The sequence below is a fragment of the Camellia sinensis genome, chromosome 4 (genome assembly GCF_055761805.1).
Source record: "Camellia sinensis isolate YWXY chromosome 4, ASM5576180v1, whole genome shotgun sequence".
NCBI lineage: Eukaryota > Viridiplantae > Streptophyta > Magnoliopsida > Ericales > Theaceae > Camellia > Camellia sinensis.
In genome coordinates this window covers 7,460,198-7,477,068 of record NC_138964.1, presented here as the reverse complement: position 1 = coordinate 7,477,068, position 16,871 = coordinate 7,460,198, and the positions used below count along the sequence as shown (strand labels likewise).

At 33.6% G+C, this 16,871-nt stretch overlaps 2 protein-coding genes across 2 annotated transcripts; one reads left to right on the top strand and one right to left on the bottom strand.

Moving 5' to 3' along the window:
• The first annotated feature begins 4,244 nt into the window (after positions 1-4,244).
• On the top strand, positions 4,245-5,279 carry LOC145823249 (uncharacterized). Its single transcript, XM_082922840.1, has 5 exons — positions 4,245-4,289; positions 4,434-4,459; positions 4,603-4,663; positions 4,749-4,950; positions 5,059-5,279. Exons 1-5 carry the CDS (start codon positions 4,245-4,247, stop codon positions 5,277-5,279), a joined length of 555 nt encoding a protein of 184 aa, XP_082778966.1.
• A 2,466-nt stretch (positions 5,280-7,745) lies between these two features.
• Positions 7,746-12,307, bottom strand: LOC114272465 (Plant invertase/pectin methylesterase inhibitor superfamily). Its single transcript, XM_028214174.2, has 4 exons — positions 11,955-12,307; positions 11,577-11,816; positions 10,919-11,281; positions 7,746-8,663 (listed from the first exon to the last, which is right to left on the bottom strand). The coding sequence occupies exons 1-4, from the start codon at positions 12,217-12,219 to the stop codon at positions 7,969-7,971; spliced, it is 1,563 nt and encodes a 520-aa protein (XP_028069975.2). The 5' UTR covers positions 12,220-12,307; the 3' UTR covers positions 7,746-7,968.
• Positions 12,308-16,871: the final 4,564 nt, after the last annotated feature.

Genomic DNA, 16,871 nt, shown 5'->3' with positions numbered 1-16,871 from the left:
TACAGTAGTGATTGTTGTGTCTCAATTTAAGGTGCATTATAGGCTTATTTTTATGATTCGAATCATTCATTTTGTAGGGTTTGTTGAGTACTTCATGCCTACCAAAAATCATATTAATCGGATATTAATAACTATATAATTGATAATCAAAAAAATAAACAATAAGTTTTTCTTTTGAGAAATAGCATAAAAAATATACAATTCGATTATATAGTTGTTAATATCCGATTAATATGATTTTTGATAGGCATAAATACTTAAAAAACTCTACAAAATGAACGGTTCAGATCATAAAAACAAACCCATAACGTACCTCAAATTGAGGCACAACACCCATTTCCGTTATGTGGGTTATATACTGGGGGCATTGATCCACCAATCTCATTTTGTAAACTCATATTAGGTAATATTTGTTACTACACACTTTGGGTGTGCTACATAAACACATTTTTTATTTTTTTTATCTTCTTTGAGTCATATCACTTATTTATTTTTCTGCACATCTTTTGTAAAAAGTTAAAAAGAAAATGCTATAGATCCCAAATAATCTATTAAATTTTTTTACCAAATCTCTCACATAGGTGTGTGATCCATATAAACCCGTATGTGTGTGGGTTCCACACTCATGTGAGAGATTTTATAAAAAAATTGATATCTCTAGCATAATTTAAGTAAAAAAGTACACTTATTTAGATCATCCTAAACAAATAGTTATTCATCATTTGTAATTGTTTATAAAAAAATAGAATGATGTGACATTTATTTTGATTTTTAAAACTTTAAAATATCATAATTTTTATAATATACACTTAGTTTTGATAAAATTTATCTTTCTAGAATCAACACAACGAAATCTATCAAATAAGACTAATAAATATAAAATTATCTAAAAATAAAATCAAGTTTTTTTTATTATAAATTTAGAATTTAAACCATTTTTAATAGTAAGTTTCCTTAATTTGCTTAACTAACTGAGAGGGAGATTTATGAGCTGAATTGGGCCGTGGTAATGGCCAGGCAAATTGTGGGCCGAGCACAATTGGGCCGTGGTAGCTTGGGCCTGTCCAGAAGGGTTTTGCTTGGTTAAGGCACAGGGCATGTGGGACCGAGCTACTTGGCTTGTTGGTGCGGAAGCCGATCTATGGAGAGTTCGGCCGAGATGTCTGCCTGTCTCTACGGGTTCCACGGTTCATGCGTTAGCTCGGCAGGAAGACCGACAGCTAACCGGCTCGACCTACCTCGAGCTTGGATTGCTGGAATGCAACCGAGTTCAGTTGTACAGGAGCTCGGTGAATGGTTCATTAAGGTATGCCGCACAGCGCGGTCAGGAGAAACCGAGGAGGTTCCGCCAGTCTGCCGAGCTCCGCCGAGGTATCCTAACAGTTTGGTTAGGTGGTGGTTGCTGGATTTGTACTGACAGATGGGATAGCAGCACCACGTGTCAAGAGACTAATGGGAGTAAATTTGGGGCGTAGAAGGTATATAAGCGAGTCTGCGCCCCCCATGCCTGGACAGATGATAATTTGGTGAGACATACACTAAACACAACTCAGTCCTCTCTCTCTCTCTATCCTTGTGTGTGTCTAACTTGATCGTCGGAGGGGTTTCCGGCCACATACCGTCGGGTAGCTCACCGCCGTTGTGCTCGCAGGTCGATCGGACAGACAGGAGTTTGGAAGAAAGGAGTGCGGGTTTGCCTGAATATTTGCTCCCCGCACACTAACAATATTTATTTTGTCTAATTTTTTCTTATAAAATATATGGAGATGGTAGAGTTAATTAAGAGAAAATTTTATAAAAAATTGGAAAAAAAAAATCATACTTAAAATGAGAAAGTTATACTAAAAAATAAAAAATTTCATCCAAAAATTAAAAAAATTAAATTGCAATTATGAAATTTATCTAAAATATATGATTCCTAATATTTGAAAAATGTTTCAGTTTGAAGAAATATCTCAGTTGACGAAACAATTATATGAAACATTTCTGTGCAGAATTGAAAAATTTCTCAAAATTCTTAAGTTTTAAAACTGAGAATATTATCAGTTTTTAAACTGGAAAAAAAACTCTTAGTTTTAAAATTAGAAAAAATTTAGAAATTTCTCAAAAGCTGATAATATTTTCTAATTCAAATACTGGAAAAAACTGAAAACTTTCTCAATTTATTGGATAATTTCTAATTCAAATAGTGTGAAAACACAAACAACGTAAATATATTTTCGTGTAAAAGAGATGACAACATAATATTCTCATCTATATAACTAATAAATTAGAAAACTTAATATAATTATATCAAAATTGTGGGATTTGCTATTTTTCTCTAAACCCCAAGGAAAGTCAATGTAATTTACCTAAGAAAAAAAAGAAGGGCAAAATTTACCTTACTCCTTTGTGGTATGACCCGATAGTAGTTTACTCCCTTGTCTTTTAAAAATAGTCACATACTTTGGACTAAAATGCTACAGTTATATTTTCCATTCAAACCAACGGAAAGTGTGCCTCACATGCCTATTTTGAGAGTGGGGAAGGAAAAAAAATTAGTCCAAGTTTAATTTCAATGTAAAAATAAGAAATTAACCTTGATTTACCATTTTAGTTTTCTATTTGCCTTAAAGTCCTAACCCAAACCCACATTGCTAAACTATCTGGCTATCTCTTGAAAATCACTCTATCTCTTGAAATAACAAAATTTATCTATTTGTTAAAATTCATCAAGCTTATTTTCCTACTTTGTTAAAATTCACCAAATTACTTATATGTTGAAATGTGACACACGTTACTCATTCAATATACTATTTGTTGAATATTACACATTTCTCTACCTTACCACCATCACCTGCTGTAGTTGGCTGTCACCTCCACAGCTTTTCTGATGACTTTTTTGGCCAATTTTTCAGCGACTTTTTTGGCATGTCCTTATCACCAAATACGATTTTACCTTAAATCTAATACCTATTACACTCTTTAAATTGAACTTTTCACCAATTTTCTCTATAAAATAAAATTATATAGACACTACAATTTATTATCATAAAATTACCTTAATCTAATTTTTTATTTATTTTTATCTTAACCCAACTTTTTATTTAATAACATTTTAAATTAAACATACATATTATATATATAATATAAAAAATTAAATCATAAATTAATCTAAATACCTTAATTTATTATTATAAAAATTAATCATCAAAATACTTTAATCTAATTTGTAATTTTTAATCCAATTTTTTTTACGGAATAACATTTTAAAATAAAAAATAAACATACATATATATAACAAATTAAATAATAAATTAAACTAAACACCCTAATTTATTACCATAAAATTACATTATTTAATAACATTTTAAATTAAACATATACCCGCACATATATATTAACAAATTAGATCATGAAAACTCCTTAATCTAATTTTTAATTTTAACTCAATTTATTATTTAATAACAATTTAAATTAAACATGTACATATATATACATATATATTTAATAAATTAAATCATTAATTAATTGCAGTGTCTATATATATCTATATCATAATATCTAATTAAAATTAAAAGTAAGTTTGTTAAAAAAAATATTTGGGATACTCTAGTCTTTTAAATGATTTTTGTGTTATGTTTTTAATTTTTTTGGCTTAGTCATGGAGGTAAATTTATTTATTTACTTACAAAGAGAGCCAAAAATAGAAGAAGAAGACGCCAAGGGTATAATTGTCTTTTTATTGTTAACGTTAACCGAGTTCGTTGCATTTTAATTCAAAATCACATGGAGGATATGACTATTTTTAAAAGATAAGGGATAAAGTGGAGAAATTCTATTTTCAATTACTAATTCCTCTTAGAGTACTACTATTAGTACATGTCAAAAATTTTTGGACCCCCCCAATTTATAAATTTTTTTTATTATAATTATACCATAAAGTAAAATTATATTAAAATACATTATTAAATGGAAAACCCATCTACCAAATAAGAAATAATACTCTATAATATTGGACACCCACCTCCACCTCCACCTCCACCTCCAACTCCAACTATATGTATTCCATGTTTGTAAACCCTAAACCTATTACTCTTCATAACCAACTAACATAAACCCTAAATCTATTATTTTTCATAATTATCTTAAGCCTTGAATGTGTTATTTTCATCACCATCATCACCATCATCAACCCTATTGAATTTTAAAGTTTTGCTTCAAGTATAAGGTATACTTCATTACTTATTTCACTGTGTAGAGCAATGGAAGATGAGGACAACAATTCTAATGAGACCGACAATCTATTGGTAAGTTTGTCTGTCTTGCATTAACATTTTCGATCATTTTCAATCGTTTTTTTTTTGTTCGAGCTGTTCAATACTGGTTTACTGACTGTTAGAATTATGTTCGGTAATATAGTATTGAACAAAATCCTTTTGTTCAATACATAGGTTTTGAACATTAATGCAGATAATCAGTACTGTTGAACCGAATATCATCTTTATTTTTGGCACTGTTGAACTGAACAAAACCATTAGTTTTGAGACTGTTCAACTGAACATCATTTTTTCAATTTTGAAATTACATTCACACGTGTTTTCATGGTGATGCTTCGACTAGAGACAGTAAGGTTGATTCAGAACTTGTAATGGATTATAGTAATGAATTTGTTACTCATGAGGTGAGTCTTTGATTGTTTTACAAATAATGTACATTTTTTGTCCTTTTTTATGTGCAATAAGGTTAATTTAATTTATTTATTTCAGATATTTAAGAGTCGATATGAGTTAATTCGATGGGAACGCCAAGTTGAAAGAAGAAATGGATTCGTTATTGTCGTACAGAAATCAGATGGGAGTGATATTCATGGTTGGAAGCCAAGACTTAGCCTAGCTTGTGAGATGAGTGGATCTTATAAGGACACTCGAAAAAATAGTAGGCCTAAGACAAAAAAAGCAAGACTGACTGGTACAAAAAAATGTGAATGTCATTTTTTATTGAAGGGAAAAAAATTAGCCACAAATGATGACTAGATCTTGATGGTTGTTTGTGGTGTGCATAATCATCTTGCTGCAGAATATCTTGAGGGTTATTCTTATGTTGGAAGGTTGTCACATGAGGAAACCTCTTTGTTGGTAGACATGTCGAAGAGTATACGACTGAGTGAGATATTGGTTACATTGAAACAACGTGATGATGCAAATGCTTCCACAATGAAGACAATTTACAATACACGTCATAGGTATAAAGTTGCTGAGAAAGCTGAGAGATCTCAAATGCAACAAATATTAGGTTAGTTAGTGGTGAACAAGTACATTGAGTGGCATAGGAGCTGTGTAGTTACTGAGACAGTGACTGATTTGTTCTTTGCACATCCTACTAGTTTGAATTTGTTACGTGCATTTCCAAAAGTATTGTTGATGAATTGTACTTATAAGACCAATTGATATCGGTTGCCCCTTCTGGAGATTGTAGGTGTGACATTGACAGACATGACCTTTTCAATTGCATTTGCATACATCCAGTATGAGAAAAAGGATAACTATGCATGAACACTTGGTATTTTGCATAGTGTCATGGATGAAAATACTCTTTCTTCTGTTATTGTCGCAGATAGAGAATTGACCTTTAATAATATAGAGTCAGTCTTTCCTATGTATCAATCTCGAGCAGTTTCCACCATAGTTGTCCACCAAGTATAATTAGATGTTAGTCAATGACAATGTAAGCAAATCTATCCAATATCAGTTACCCTTAATAACATAGAGTTAGTCCTTCCTATGTATCAAAAATGCATGTCATCTAGGAACATTATATTTATAACTTGTAAGCCATTAAAGCCTATCTTAAATAGGCGTGTCATGACCAATGAGGCAAAAAAACATGCATGGTCAGAAGTATATATACATGTATTTTTATGTATGTAGATATCAATTAGAGATAACTTTAGAAAAGATACAAATTCGAATAGGAAACAACAAACTAAGATAGTTTCTTGCCAAACACAAAATGAATAAACGATAAAAAGAAATTACTAAAAATAAGAAATTTGAGTTGGACCAAAGTTTGAGAACTATAATGCATTAGAAGCACACCAAGAGAAAGGTCATTAAAAACAAAAAATCCTAAATAAAATTATAGACAAAAACAAAGTTTTCCAAAAAAAGTGCAAAAATTTGAGAGCCTAAACAATGAAATTTGGTATTAAAAACAAAAAAGGCTTAGTACACAACGAAAGTTGTGTGTTTTGCTTCTTCAGACATTTCAGATTGATTATAAGTACTTAAAGAAAATTCAACATTGGCCCAAAGCTTATAGTTGCAATATAATCACATGTATCTCCATGTTGATATAATGTGCTGAAATTAGCATTGTTTTCACACAGCCCACCTACTTTTTGTTAGGTTTATGATGTGTATTGTGCAAATTAGAGTTAGTTTATGTGGAAGACAGCTAGTACAAATATTGTGTGATTATGTGGCTATAAGTTGATGTATAAAAATACATGGAAAAGAAGCTAAAAATGTGAATTAAAAAATCTGGCAGGTTGCTGCCCTGTTTGCCTCTTTTTTCCCTTTTTTTTTTGTGTGTAGAAAATTCAGATAAGTTTTTGGCGTGCTTTAGTTTTGCTTTCTTCATGCATAAAGAAAACACAACCAAAATACCAAACACTCCAAGACAAAGGATCAGCCAAGCAAATTTTTTAAAAGACAAAGGGTTCTGATATTTTTATTTTATTTTATTTCTAGTTGGTATGTAGACTTCTATTACATTATAATATTCAAGCCATCCATTAAATTATAATATTCAAACCTCTATTCCCTAAAAAAATTGAATTTTATGTGGAATCAAACCATCCATTAAATTATAATATTCTCCCACAAATAGGATTTTGTGTGGTTGTGACTTTGGTTGGTAAAGGGTTTTTGTTTGTGTGGTCATGAGTAATTGAAGAGAAGAGAGAAGTAAATTATACCTTTGATGGTAGATGAAAAAGTCTACAGCTTGTCTCAGCACTATAATGCCGGTTCGGTTATGAAGTGTTGAATTTCCACCAAACGAATTTTAGCATCACTTTGTAAGACAAAAAAAAAAAAAAAAAAAATCCCAAGCAGCACTATGTAAGAAATGGAATGGATTCAGGTCGGTGCAGAGGAGATGAAACAGAGGAGACAGACGGTCAAGTAACAAGAAAGGAGAGGGTATGAAAAATTGGGTGGATGTGCATTTGATTGTGAAAATATTATGAATATGGGTAGATTTGGTAATAAGTGGGAGTGTTCGACAAAATATTATTAAAATTTAGGATTTAAGGTTAGGGTTTAAAGAAATGGGTGGTCCAAAAAATTTTGGTAGGTGCTAATAACATCACTCTTCCTCTTACTCCACACACTTAATGAATTTTTTTTTTTATTACATTTTTATCCTAAAATAAAAATACTAAAACACTCATTGGCATTGGCAAGACTCATTGGCAAAAGGTAAGGGTCCAAAGTATAAAGACCAGGGTCCAAAGTATAAAGACAAGGTAAACGGCATTGGTAACACTCATTGGCAAAAGGTAAAATGTAGATGCAATTTTTTCTCTCCTAATATGTGAGTAAAACTGACATTTAAACATGCGCGGGGTAGATTATTATTATTGGATTACAAGGACCAAACAAAAGGAGACCAATTGTAATAATAATCATTATTAATTCAAGAAAGCTCGGCAACAAGGAAGATGGTAATGAAATGAACACATACATGAGAAAAGTTAGGGATTATGAAATTTTTTTCATAAAAATAATCATGAAAGATTTATAATTATGATTAGTGTGTAGTGTTTTATTCTGTACGTAATACAAAGATTACAAAACTTTTATGATTATTTTCATGATACCTTACACTAGGAAAGCAATATCAACATTAATCACTAGTATTTTAACAGATAAGAATCAACCACAACTACAGCCCATAATTTGGTTTGGTGATCAAATTCATTGACTAGAGGCCGGAGACAAAAGTCACTCCGGTAGAAGGCAGCCAGGAAGTTCCGGCAATAAAACTTCCGACAGTGAATTGCACGGCCTCTGTCCTGGCAAGAAGATGAAATCCAGGCCAATTTACCCTGGCAGAAGTCCCAGCCCCAGGTCCAACATTCGCATACTCTCCAAAATAAAGCGTACGCAGAGCGGAACTCCCTGTCCCGGGCCACTCCACCCACCCTCTTGGTGTAATCGCGTCATCAATTGTTGTTTGCATTACAACTGCTCTTGAATACTCCTTCCATGGCCTCCCAAGATACGAATTGAATGAATTTTTCACAGGAGAAAAGTCCGAGCCCACGGTGATCCTACAATTTTGAATGGAAAAGCCTGTGCTCTGTCCTGGGTCGGACCTCCCATTGGCAAGAATTACGTTGTAGGAACCGTGACCCGGTCGGCGGAGCACCAGTTGGCAGCTCTGGAAGACGGCGGCCGCGTTACCGAAGATGAAATCGATGGTGCCGTAGATGTCACATTCGCGGTAGAATTGGCGGAGGGCGAGAGCGTACAAGGTATCCTGGTAACCTGCAATGCTACAACGGTAGAGGACAGAATGATCGGAAGCAATGCTCAGCGCCACGGCTTGCTGTGCTTGAGGACCAGCATTGTTCTGGAACCCTATGTCCCGCGCAATGAATCCGTCACCTGTTATTGCTACCGACACACGTTGCAACATGAAATAATATCAGGGTTCGTGAAAAAAGGAAAATGCTATGGACCCAAACAAATTATCAAATTTTCTATCAAACCTTTTACATGGGTGTTGGATTGTGTGGATCCTACACTCATGTGAGAGATTTGGTAGAAAATTTGGTAATTTGTTTGGAATCCCTAGCATAACTCTTGAAAAAAATATCATCAAATGGTTTATGAAAATTTTTTATTCTTTAATTAGTGTGTGATATTTTCTTGTATGAATAAAGGTTGACACCTCCTTTGGAGGTCACCCCTTTAGTTTTGATTGGTCAATTTTTTTTTTTTTTTTTTTTTCTTCTCACCCAATCCCCAACCTCCATGTGTGTGAGGAGGTTGTGGGGTAGGTGTTTTAAAGGGGTCTAAATCAATACACTTCTTGTATATGTAATCTAATGATAAAATTTTTTTCATAATAATTTTTATAATTTTTTTTCATAATACCTAACATTACTCTTGCAACATGCTACACATTACTCTTGCAACATGCTACCTACCACCCTTGACAAAATGTCTCTTTCATCTTTATTAGTCTCTTTCATCTTTATTAATTATAGAGAGTAATACGAGGGACCTTCATATTTAGGTCTGGTTTGGAGTGTTTTAAAAAAGTCAAAAGTCATTATCTTATTTAAATTATATTATTTCATTTAAGTCATATCACCTTTCTACCATATCACTTCAAATTCAATTCATATTTTAAAAAAAGTTAAAAAGTACACTTATTTAGAACATCTCAAACAACCCTTTATACTCACAAATTCATTCTAATGATGTGTCATAGGAATTAGACTCACCATTATTAAGGCCTCGTTTGGGAACAAGTTTTTTTTAGTAACTTTTTGACTTTTTGATTAAAATATAATGTAAAAAAATAGTATGTTTGGGATGACTTTTTAGTTTTTTACGAAAAGATATACAAAAAGTAGAGAGAAAATGAAATCTTTGACTTTTTTATATAAGTTGTTGACTTTTTGATTTTTTTAGTGACTTTTAGACTTTTAGACTAAAAAGTGATATTGCCCAATGAGACCTAAGTGTGTAATAAATCAAAAATTGACACATGCTATATCATTATGAATAGAATTATAAGTAATTTTTTTAAGGTCTCAAATATTTTTCTAATTATATAATAATAGCTCCCCCACACAAAATTCAAGGAATACATAAATTCAACAAAAACAAAGGCCATAGTTGGTTTGGTTAATTTATTTTTTTTCTAAAATATTAAAATTTAATTTCGTAAAATAAAAAAAAATTAAAAACACTAATCATTTTTATATCATTTTTTCTTTTGAGAGGCCAAAAATAATTTATAAAAATTTAAAAGTATTTTTTGATATTTATTTTTATCAAATTAGTTTTCATTTTTTTTTATAAAAAAAAAATCTGATTTTTTTTATAAAAAAAAGAAGCCAAACATGGCCAAAAAAAAAACACAAATATATATATATATATATATACTTGATCGATTTTGTTCAAGCAGCTCGTCATTAGTTAATGATTCAAATTGTTCATTTTTTAATTTATGTAAGTGTTGATTATCAATTAACAAAATTAATGTGATTATCATTCTGTGCCTCTAGCCCACCGGTTGCAAAAAGTTTGTGCATAACCATCTTAAGGTAAGAGCAGGGTTAAGAGTAATGTTATGATTATTAAATCGATCTAATTTTTTTATGTAAATGAAATAAATAAAATATTCAACAAAATGAATAGGTCAGATCATCAAAATTAAGCTCATGATGAGCTCAAACAACGATCTCCCGTCTAAATTATGCACTAAATAAATCTTTCTCTCAAATTTAATTATTTATTGTTGAATTTTTCATGTCATTCATGTATTAGTACAAAATGTATTGAAGATATGGTGTGGTTGATCATGTCAATGCAATACTAACACATCATTTGATAACTAAATTTAATAAATTTTTTATGATTTGACCTCCAAAATAATAAAGCCTTTTAGTTCAAAATCAATTTTTTTGTTCACGTCTTTGATTTTTTTGTTTTTAAATGCATTTTAATTAGGCTGAATAACCAATGGGTCGGGCACATGCACACAAACAATTGATGTGTTCGTGAAATGATTCAAAAAGGTTAATGATTCAGAAAGCACTACAGAGAGAGAGAGACAAAAAGGTTAATGATTCGGAAAGCACAAGAGAGAGAGAGAGAGAGAGAGAGAGAGAGAGAGAGAGAGTTGCAGATCTTACTAAACGTAGCGGAGCCAGACAAGCTAGAGCCACCGGCATGACTATCAGCACCAACAATGATAGTGGAATATTTTCCATCTCCAATCAACGTGATTCCATCTTTGTTACTGTGAATTTTCTCCTTATACACTCCTGCCTTCACATATATCACAAAACGATTCCCAGACGCAGCCTGTATTGCTTCCGATATTGTTCCATAGTGTCCTGATCCATCTTTCGCAACAATGGCGTCTGCTTGTATGCTGTTACTCTGAAGTAGCCTCCGATTTCTGCCCGATACCCACCTCGGAAACAGTTCCACTCGTTCCTCCTCAATCTGATCATAATCAACTAAGCGGCGACCTCCTTCGCCTCCACTGCTACCTGTTGGAAATTGTAATTCACAAATTTTTTAGAAAAACACCTGTAATTATTTAATATGTTGTGTAGAAATAGGAAGTGGTTTCTAGGAGTGTGAGATTCATGTGAGTATAAATTTTTACATAGTTGTTTGATAGGGTTATCATATCATTGTAAGTTGAGCGATACAAAATTAATAATAGAAAAAATATCAAAAGAGCTATGTACGGCTCTTACAGCAGCCATAGCTTTCACAATCCCAAGACCGCCACAATTCTTTGCTTATAATTATTTTAATAATAATAATAAAAAATATTACTTGTAATGCGGTTGACGAGGGCTAACAGGTTACTGCTCGATTGATAGAGATGGTCCATAATGAGGTCGGTAGAGCGACCAGCATGAGCATCAGTTGTCTCTTTACAAGTTTCTTGAAAAGTCAAAGCAGCACTTAACCATGTCTGGATGTCATGCTTGTTTTTCGTCGGGGATTCTCTCAAAGCTAATTGCGCCTGCCTTAGCCTCTTCATAGACATGCTCATGAGTTCAGGACAATAACCTGCACCATCAAATTTGAAACAACATTAAACAAAAACAAAAATGAAAAAAAGAGAGCTTTATTAATTTAATTGTTTGTATGTAAAACATGTCTCTCATAATTAATTTAAGGGCATATGTTGTTTAATTAATTTTGCACCTGTTGGAGTAGGTGCTCGTTGGGCTTCTGAAATAGTCTTGTTTGCTAGAGCAATCATAAAATCAACATGTTGATTACTTGACCCTAATCCTAATCCTAATCCTGACAATGTCTCAACACACGGCCTAGGAAACCTTGTATAACCGCATTGGGTATGCACGTGTGCTTTGTAGTCGGCGTCCGTGGTAGGAGCTGCACCACCAAATCCTAGTACTAATACTGCAAAACCTAATAACCAAAGCACAAGCCACTCTTGTATTTCCATTTAAATAAAATAAAATAAAATAAAAACTAACAAAGAGATAATTTAAGAGGTAGCTAGATATATAATTGATACTAAAAGAAGGGATGTGTGGGAGGGTGGGTTTGTTACATAACCCATATAAATACTAATAGATAGATAGATAGATGCTGTGCTTGGGCAGTAGATGGTCTGTGGATAAGACCATATTGAGGGTGTTAGTTTGGTGGTCAATTTTGGTGGTGTGAGCCCCCCGACAATGAACTAGTGTTAGCTAATATCTAATAGCTAATTTAATCAAATTAAAGAGAGTTAATGTGAAATTCTATATCAACTTTTGACACACCAAGTAAAATTAATAAAAAAATTAGGGATCATGAAAATTTTTCATAAAAATAATCATGAAATGTTTATGATTCTTGAATTACCTTGATTAGTGTGTGGTATTTTATTCTAAGTGTAATCCAAGGGTCATAAAAATTTCATGATTATTTTCATGAAAGATTTTTCATGATACCTAATATTGCTGTAAAATTAATATTTTATATTAAAATATCACATCATAGAGCCCTCTAAAAAGCCCAATTGGCACATTATTTTGAAAGGAGATTCTATAAACAAATATTAGTGAAATAAAATTTTCGATCAAGACAGTGCGGCAGTAGCCTTGGCTTGGCGTGAGTGAGGACCACGGGTGAAGTACTTTTTGGTGTGAACTCACAAAAAAGGGCACTTCATTCTAAGTAGTTGCTCTTCTCCCTCCTCCCCCCACGTTGAAATGTACACTTCATTTGTACGAACATGCAGTACGCCAAAATAAAAAAAATTATTCTAGTATTCTACTTGTTTGTAAACCGAAACTGGGTCCCTCCTCCAAAAATCTTTATTCCAACGCCAACGCAACTAAATTAACTTCTTATTATGATTTTAGCCTATTTTAAAAAGTGACTTTTTTAAATATTTTTTGATTTTTTTTTTATTTATAAAAAGTTTTTTTTTTTTTTTTGGACAATTTTAATCACTTCTAAAGATAAGCCTTAATTAATTGAAAATTATTAAGTAATAATCTCACAGAATTGATACCAAAAAATGCAATAGTAACTTAAGATATATTATGAATGTTTATTCTTTCATAACAAAATTTAATCTGGACCTTTCTATGCATTATATCTTATCCATTATGTGTTTTTAAGGTTGTTATTTGACCAATAAAGAATCTAAGTTGTGGGTGTTGATTTCCGACTATATAATCAAATGGAAAACTTAGCTGGAGAGTACAAACATAATAGTTTGAGCCAATTACTTGTCAACAAGAAGATGAGAATAAAGTGGTGGTTCGTCCACCCGAGGGCATTCCGACAATCAAATCAGTAAATCTCATCTCTCATAGATATCAAAATAGTGCTAAAACTCACAAATAAAAACTTACCTCAGACCCGCGAGGGTGTCTCACTTTTATAATTAGCAGTTACCTATTCCTCTAGAAGCCCCACTTCATTAGACTCAGACTCAATGCTCATCCTAGACTCTCGGCTAGATATGGATTAACTCCTCATGAACCTTATCCTTATCCAGACTGAGAGCCTTTTCTGTTCTAAGACTCCTGTCCCTTATTCGGATACCTCGGGATTTTGGTATTACCAAAGAACATCTCGGCAATGCCGTGGTCACCTCGGTAGCAAGACTTATCCTCGTGGCATCGTAGTTGACATCTCAGGACTATCTCGGCCACATGGTTCCATTCGCAAAAAACTTCTCCACAACTGCCTTTAGGTTCCATTACCTCGACAACTTGAGGTGATGGTACCTACATAGTTTGTCGATATAACATGTCGGTTCAAAATGCGGACACCACTCCGACCGAGATCATGATTCGTCGATTTCAAGTAACCAAGACTCAGTTGCCCACTTTACCAAGAATCAAGAACTAAGTTCTTTAAGCATCTCGACCGAGATCGCTTTTTTAGCCGGGGTTCTTGCCTCACTATTTCAAGAATTTTAAAAGTTTCAACTGTGCATATGCTGTCATGCACCATCATTTCAACCGTTTCTTCCACATGTCCTATTCTTACTGGCTAGTACCAGGCACGCACTATCAGGTGACGTCATTTCTGCCCCTGCCACCTGACAGGCACGTCGTCCAAGGCACCTTCATTACGATTTGCCGTCCTTTCGTGTTTTTTTACAAAACTCCCTTTCTCTCTCTTTATTTTTTTCACTTTTGCAATTACAATCTCTTTCTTATCTCAAAGTTTCTTTCTCTAAAATTTCTCTCTCAAACCATCATTTTCAAACCCTTCGAAGCTTTGCAACTATGCTCCATTTACCACATCTGTTGAAGCATTCACTGTTCTGCTCCATTCATTGTCGTTGTCTGACTCTGGCGATCTCTATTCTGTCATCTATTTCCTCGGCTTTAGTCGGTAAGTCTATGATCTATTCTTTTTCTTTTTCTACCTTTTATTGTTCCATGAGTAATTTCATTTCCAAACTGTTGTACTCATACAAAATTTCCATCCATGGCTAAGAAATCTTCTTTGATGATGTTTGCCATTTTTCGTGTTCTAGATTCTGTTTTACTGTACCATATTTTGTTCACGTCACGAACACCACTATACACTGGGATCATATCTTGGTTGCCATTCATATTTTTGTTCGCATTTCCAGAATACTCACCATTACACTATTCACATCTGTGTTATTGAATGTCTAGCACTATTCTTGTCATATTTGTGTTCTTCTCTGTGTTTCTGCTCCGTTTAGATTTTGAATCCTGTTTCCTCTGTTTATTTTCCAGATTCTTGCCTTTGCACCTCGTTTATCTTTATAGTTTTAGGCTTGGGGTTTGCTTAGAAACCACATCCTTAGGAAAATTGAAATAAGAACTCCTATGATTTTCCCAGAATTCTTGCCTTAGTGCTCATTAGGGGCTTCCCGAGGTCCTTGAACCCACATTAAACACTTTTCCATCGTAAATCATACCCAAATTACCCCAGCCGAGATCATGGGGATGTTTAAGTGGAGGGTAGACACCCTTAGTAAACTTGAGTATTTCCACAAAGAGTTCTCTATCCCAGCCGATGTCCACCTCAAGTTGGCTGGGAAGGAGGACTCGATTATGCTAGGAGAGACCTTCTACCCATTTCTAGTAGTCTCCATAATCAATGGTGGAATTAGATTTTCCCTTGACATTTTCTTCAGAGAAGTCCTTCACTTTTATAAACTTAACCCCATGTAGTTGGCTGTTAACACCTTTAGAGTCATCAATGGTGTTGCTATGTTGGCACGTCGAGAAAATGCTGGAATCACCCTGTCCGACCTCCAATACTACTAGATTATGTGTGGCCTCAAATCGAAGAGTGGCTATACTTACTACCTTAAGCCCAGATCCACCAAGTACAAATTAATAGCCGACCTACCTAACTCCAACAAAGGCGCTAGAGATGACTATAGCGATCTCGGTTTTGACTCGACTATTGTTGCACCCCAGATTTGGGTTTCATGGTTTAATATTGTTATCTATGTCTTTTATTCCTTCCACACTTTGAGTTTGAGTATTGACATGTTTTGGGTGTGTTTGGAACAGGTTGGTTGCTAGTTGGTCTAGATTGATATTGGCTTCTTCGCTCAAACGAAGGTTCTTGCGCTCAAGCGAGCTTTGTGATCTTCTAGTATTTTCTCAGGTCTGCAGAGATTCTGGGAGGGTGTTGTTGTTCGCTTGAGCAAGAACTCTTGCGCTTGAGCGACGGTCTTCTGCCTGCACAACTTATTGGGATTTGTATTCTGTGCTCGAGCAACGTTTCTTGCGCTCGAACGAGGACGCTTATTGTGTCTAGTCGCTCGAGCGACAACTCTTTTGCTCGAGCGAGTCTCGCATATATCAATTCGCAGCATCTTATTTTTACTTCACTTTTTGTTGTCTTTTCACTCAAAAACCCTAAATCAGCTCATTCTCTTTCTAAAATTCAACTTCTCTCTACAAATACACCTAGATCTAAGGATCTCCCTACCCTACTCTCTCTGATAAAAGGATAAAGCATTCCATGGGCTTTTATTTGATTCGAATAAAGTCCAGTTTGGGCGTCTTTGAGGTTTCTCCACTTCTCCCTCTGGCTTCTATACTTGAGGTAGGGATATTCTACACCTTGATATGATCTTTAACCTAGTTATTCGGTGTTATGTATAAATGGTGAAATTTTGGGCGTATTTGAGTAAACCTAGGGTTTGGACTCAAATTGAAAAAAGGGATTTCTATGTTGTGTTACACAAATGATTATGGGGTTTTGGATATGAGGATATCTTTTGTTAGAATAGTGGATTTTAGCCTTTGGGTAATATTTGAAAAAAGGAGAGATTTGCCTAACATGTCTTGAATAATTATTTTGTATGAGTAATGGAATTGGTATGAGAAATGTGAAATTGGAAGAATGTATGAATGAATGGTGTGGTTGGATTTGTTTAATCACTCACCTATGAAAATGTGATGAATTATCTGTTATAAAGATTGAATATCTGTTTACAAATATCTGTATTGGGCTATCGGTAAAGGATAACTATGATTATTGTAGAAATTGCATAAGGATTAGGTGAATTGAAACTAATCATTTAATTGTGTCATTGAATATGACGGTATGTTGAGGTATTGAATATGTAAAATTGATAGTCATTAAATAAGA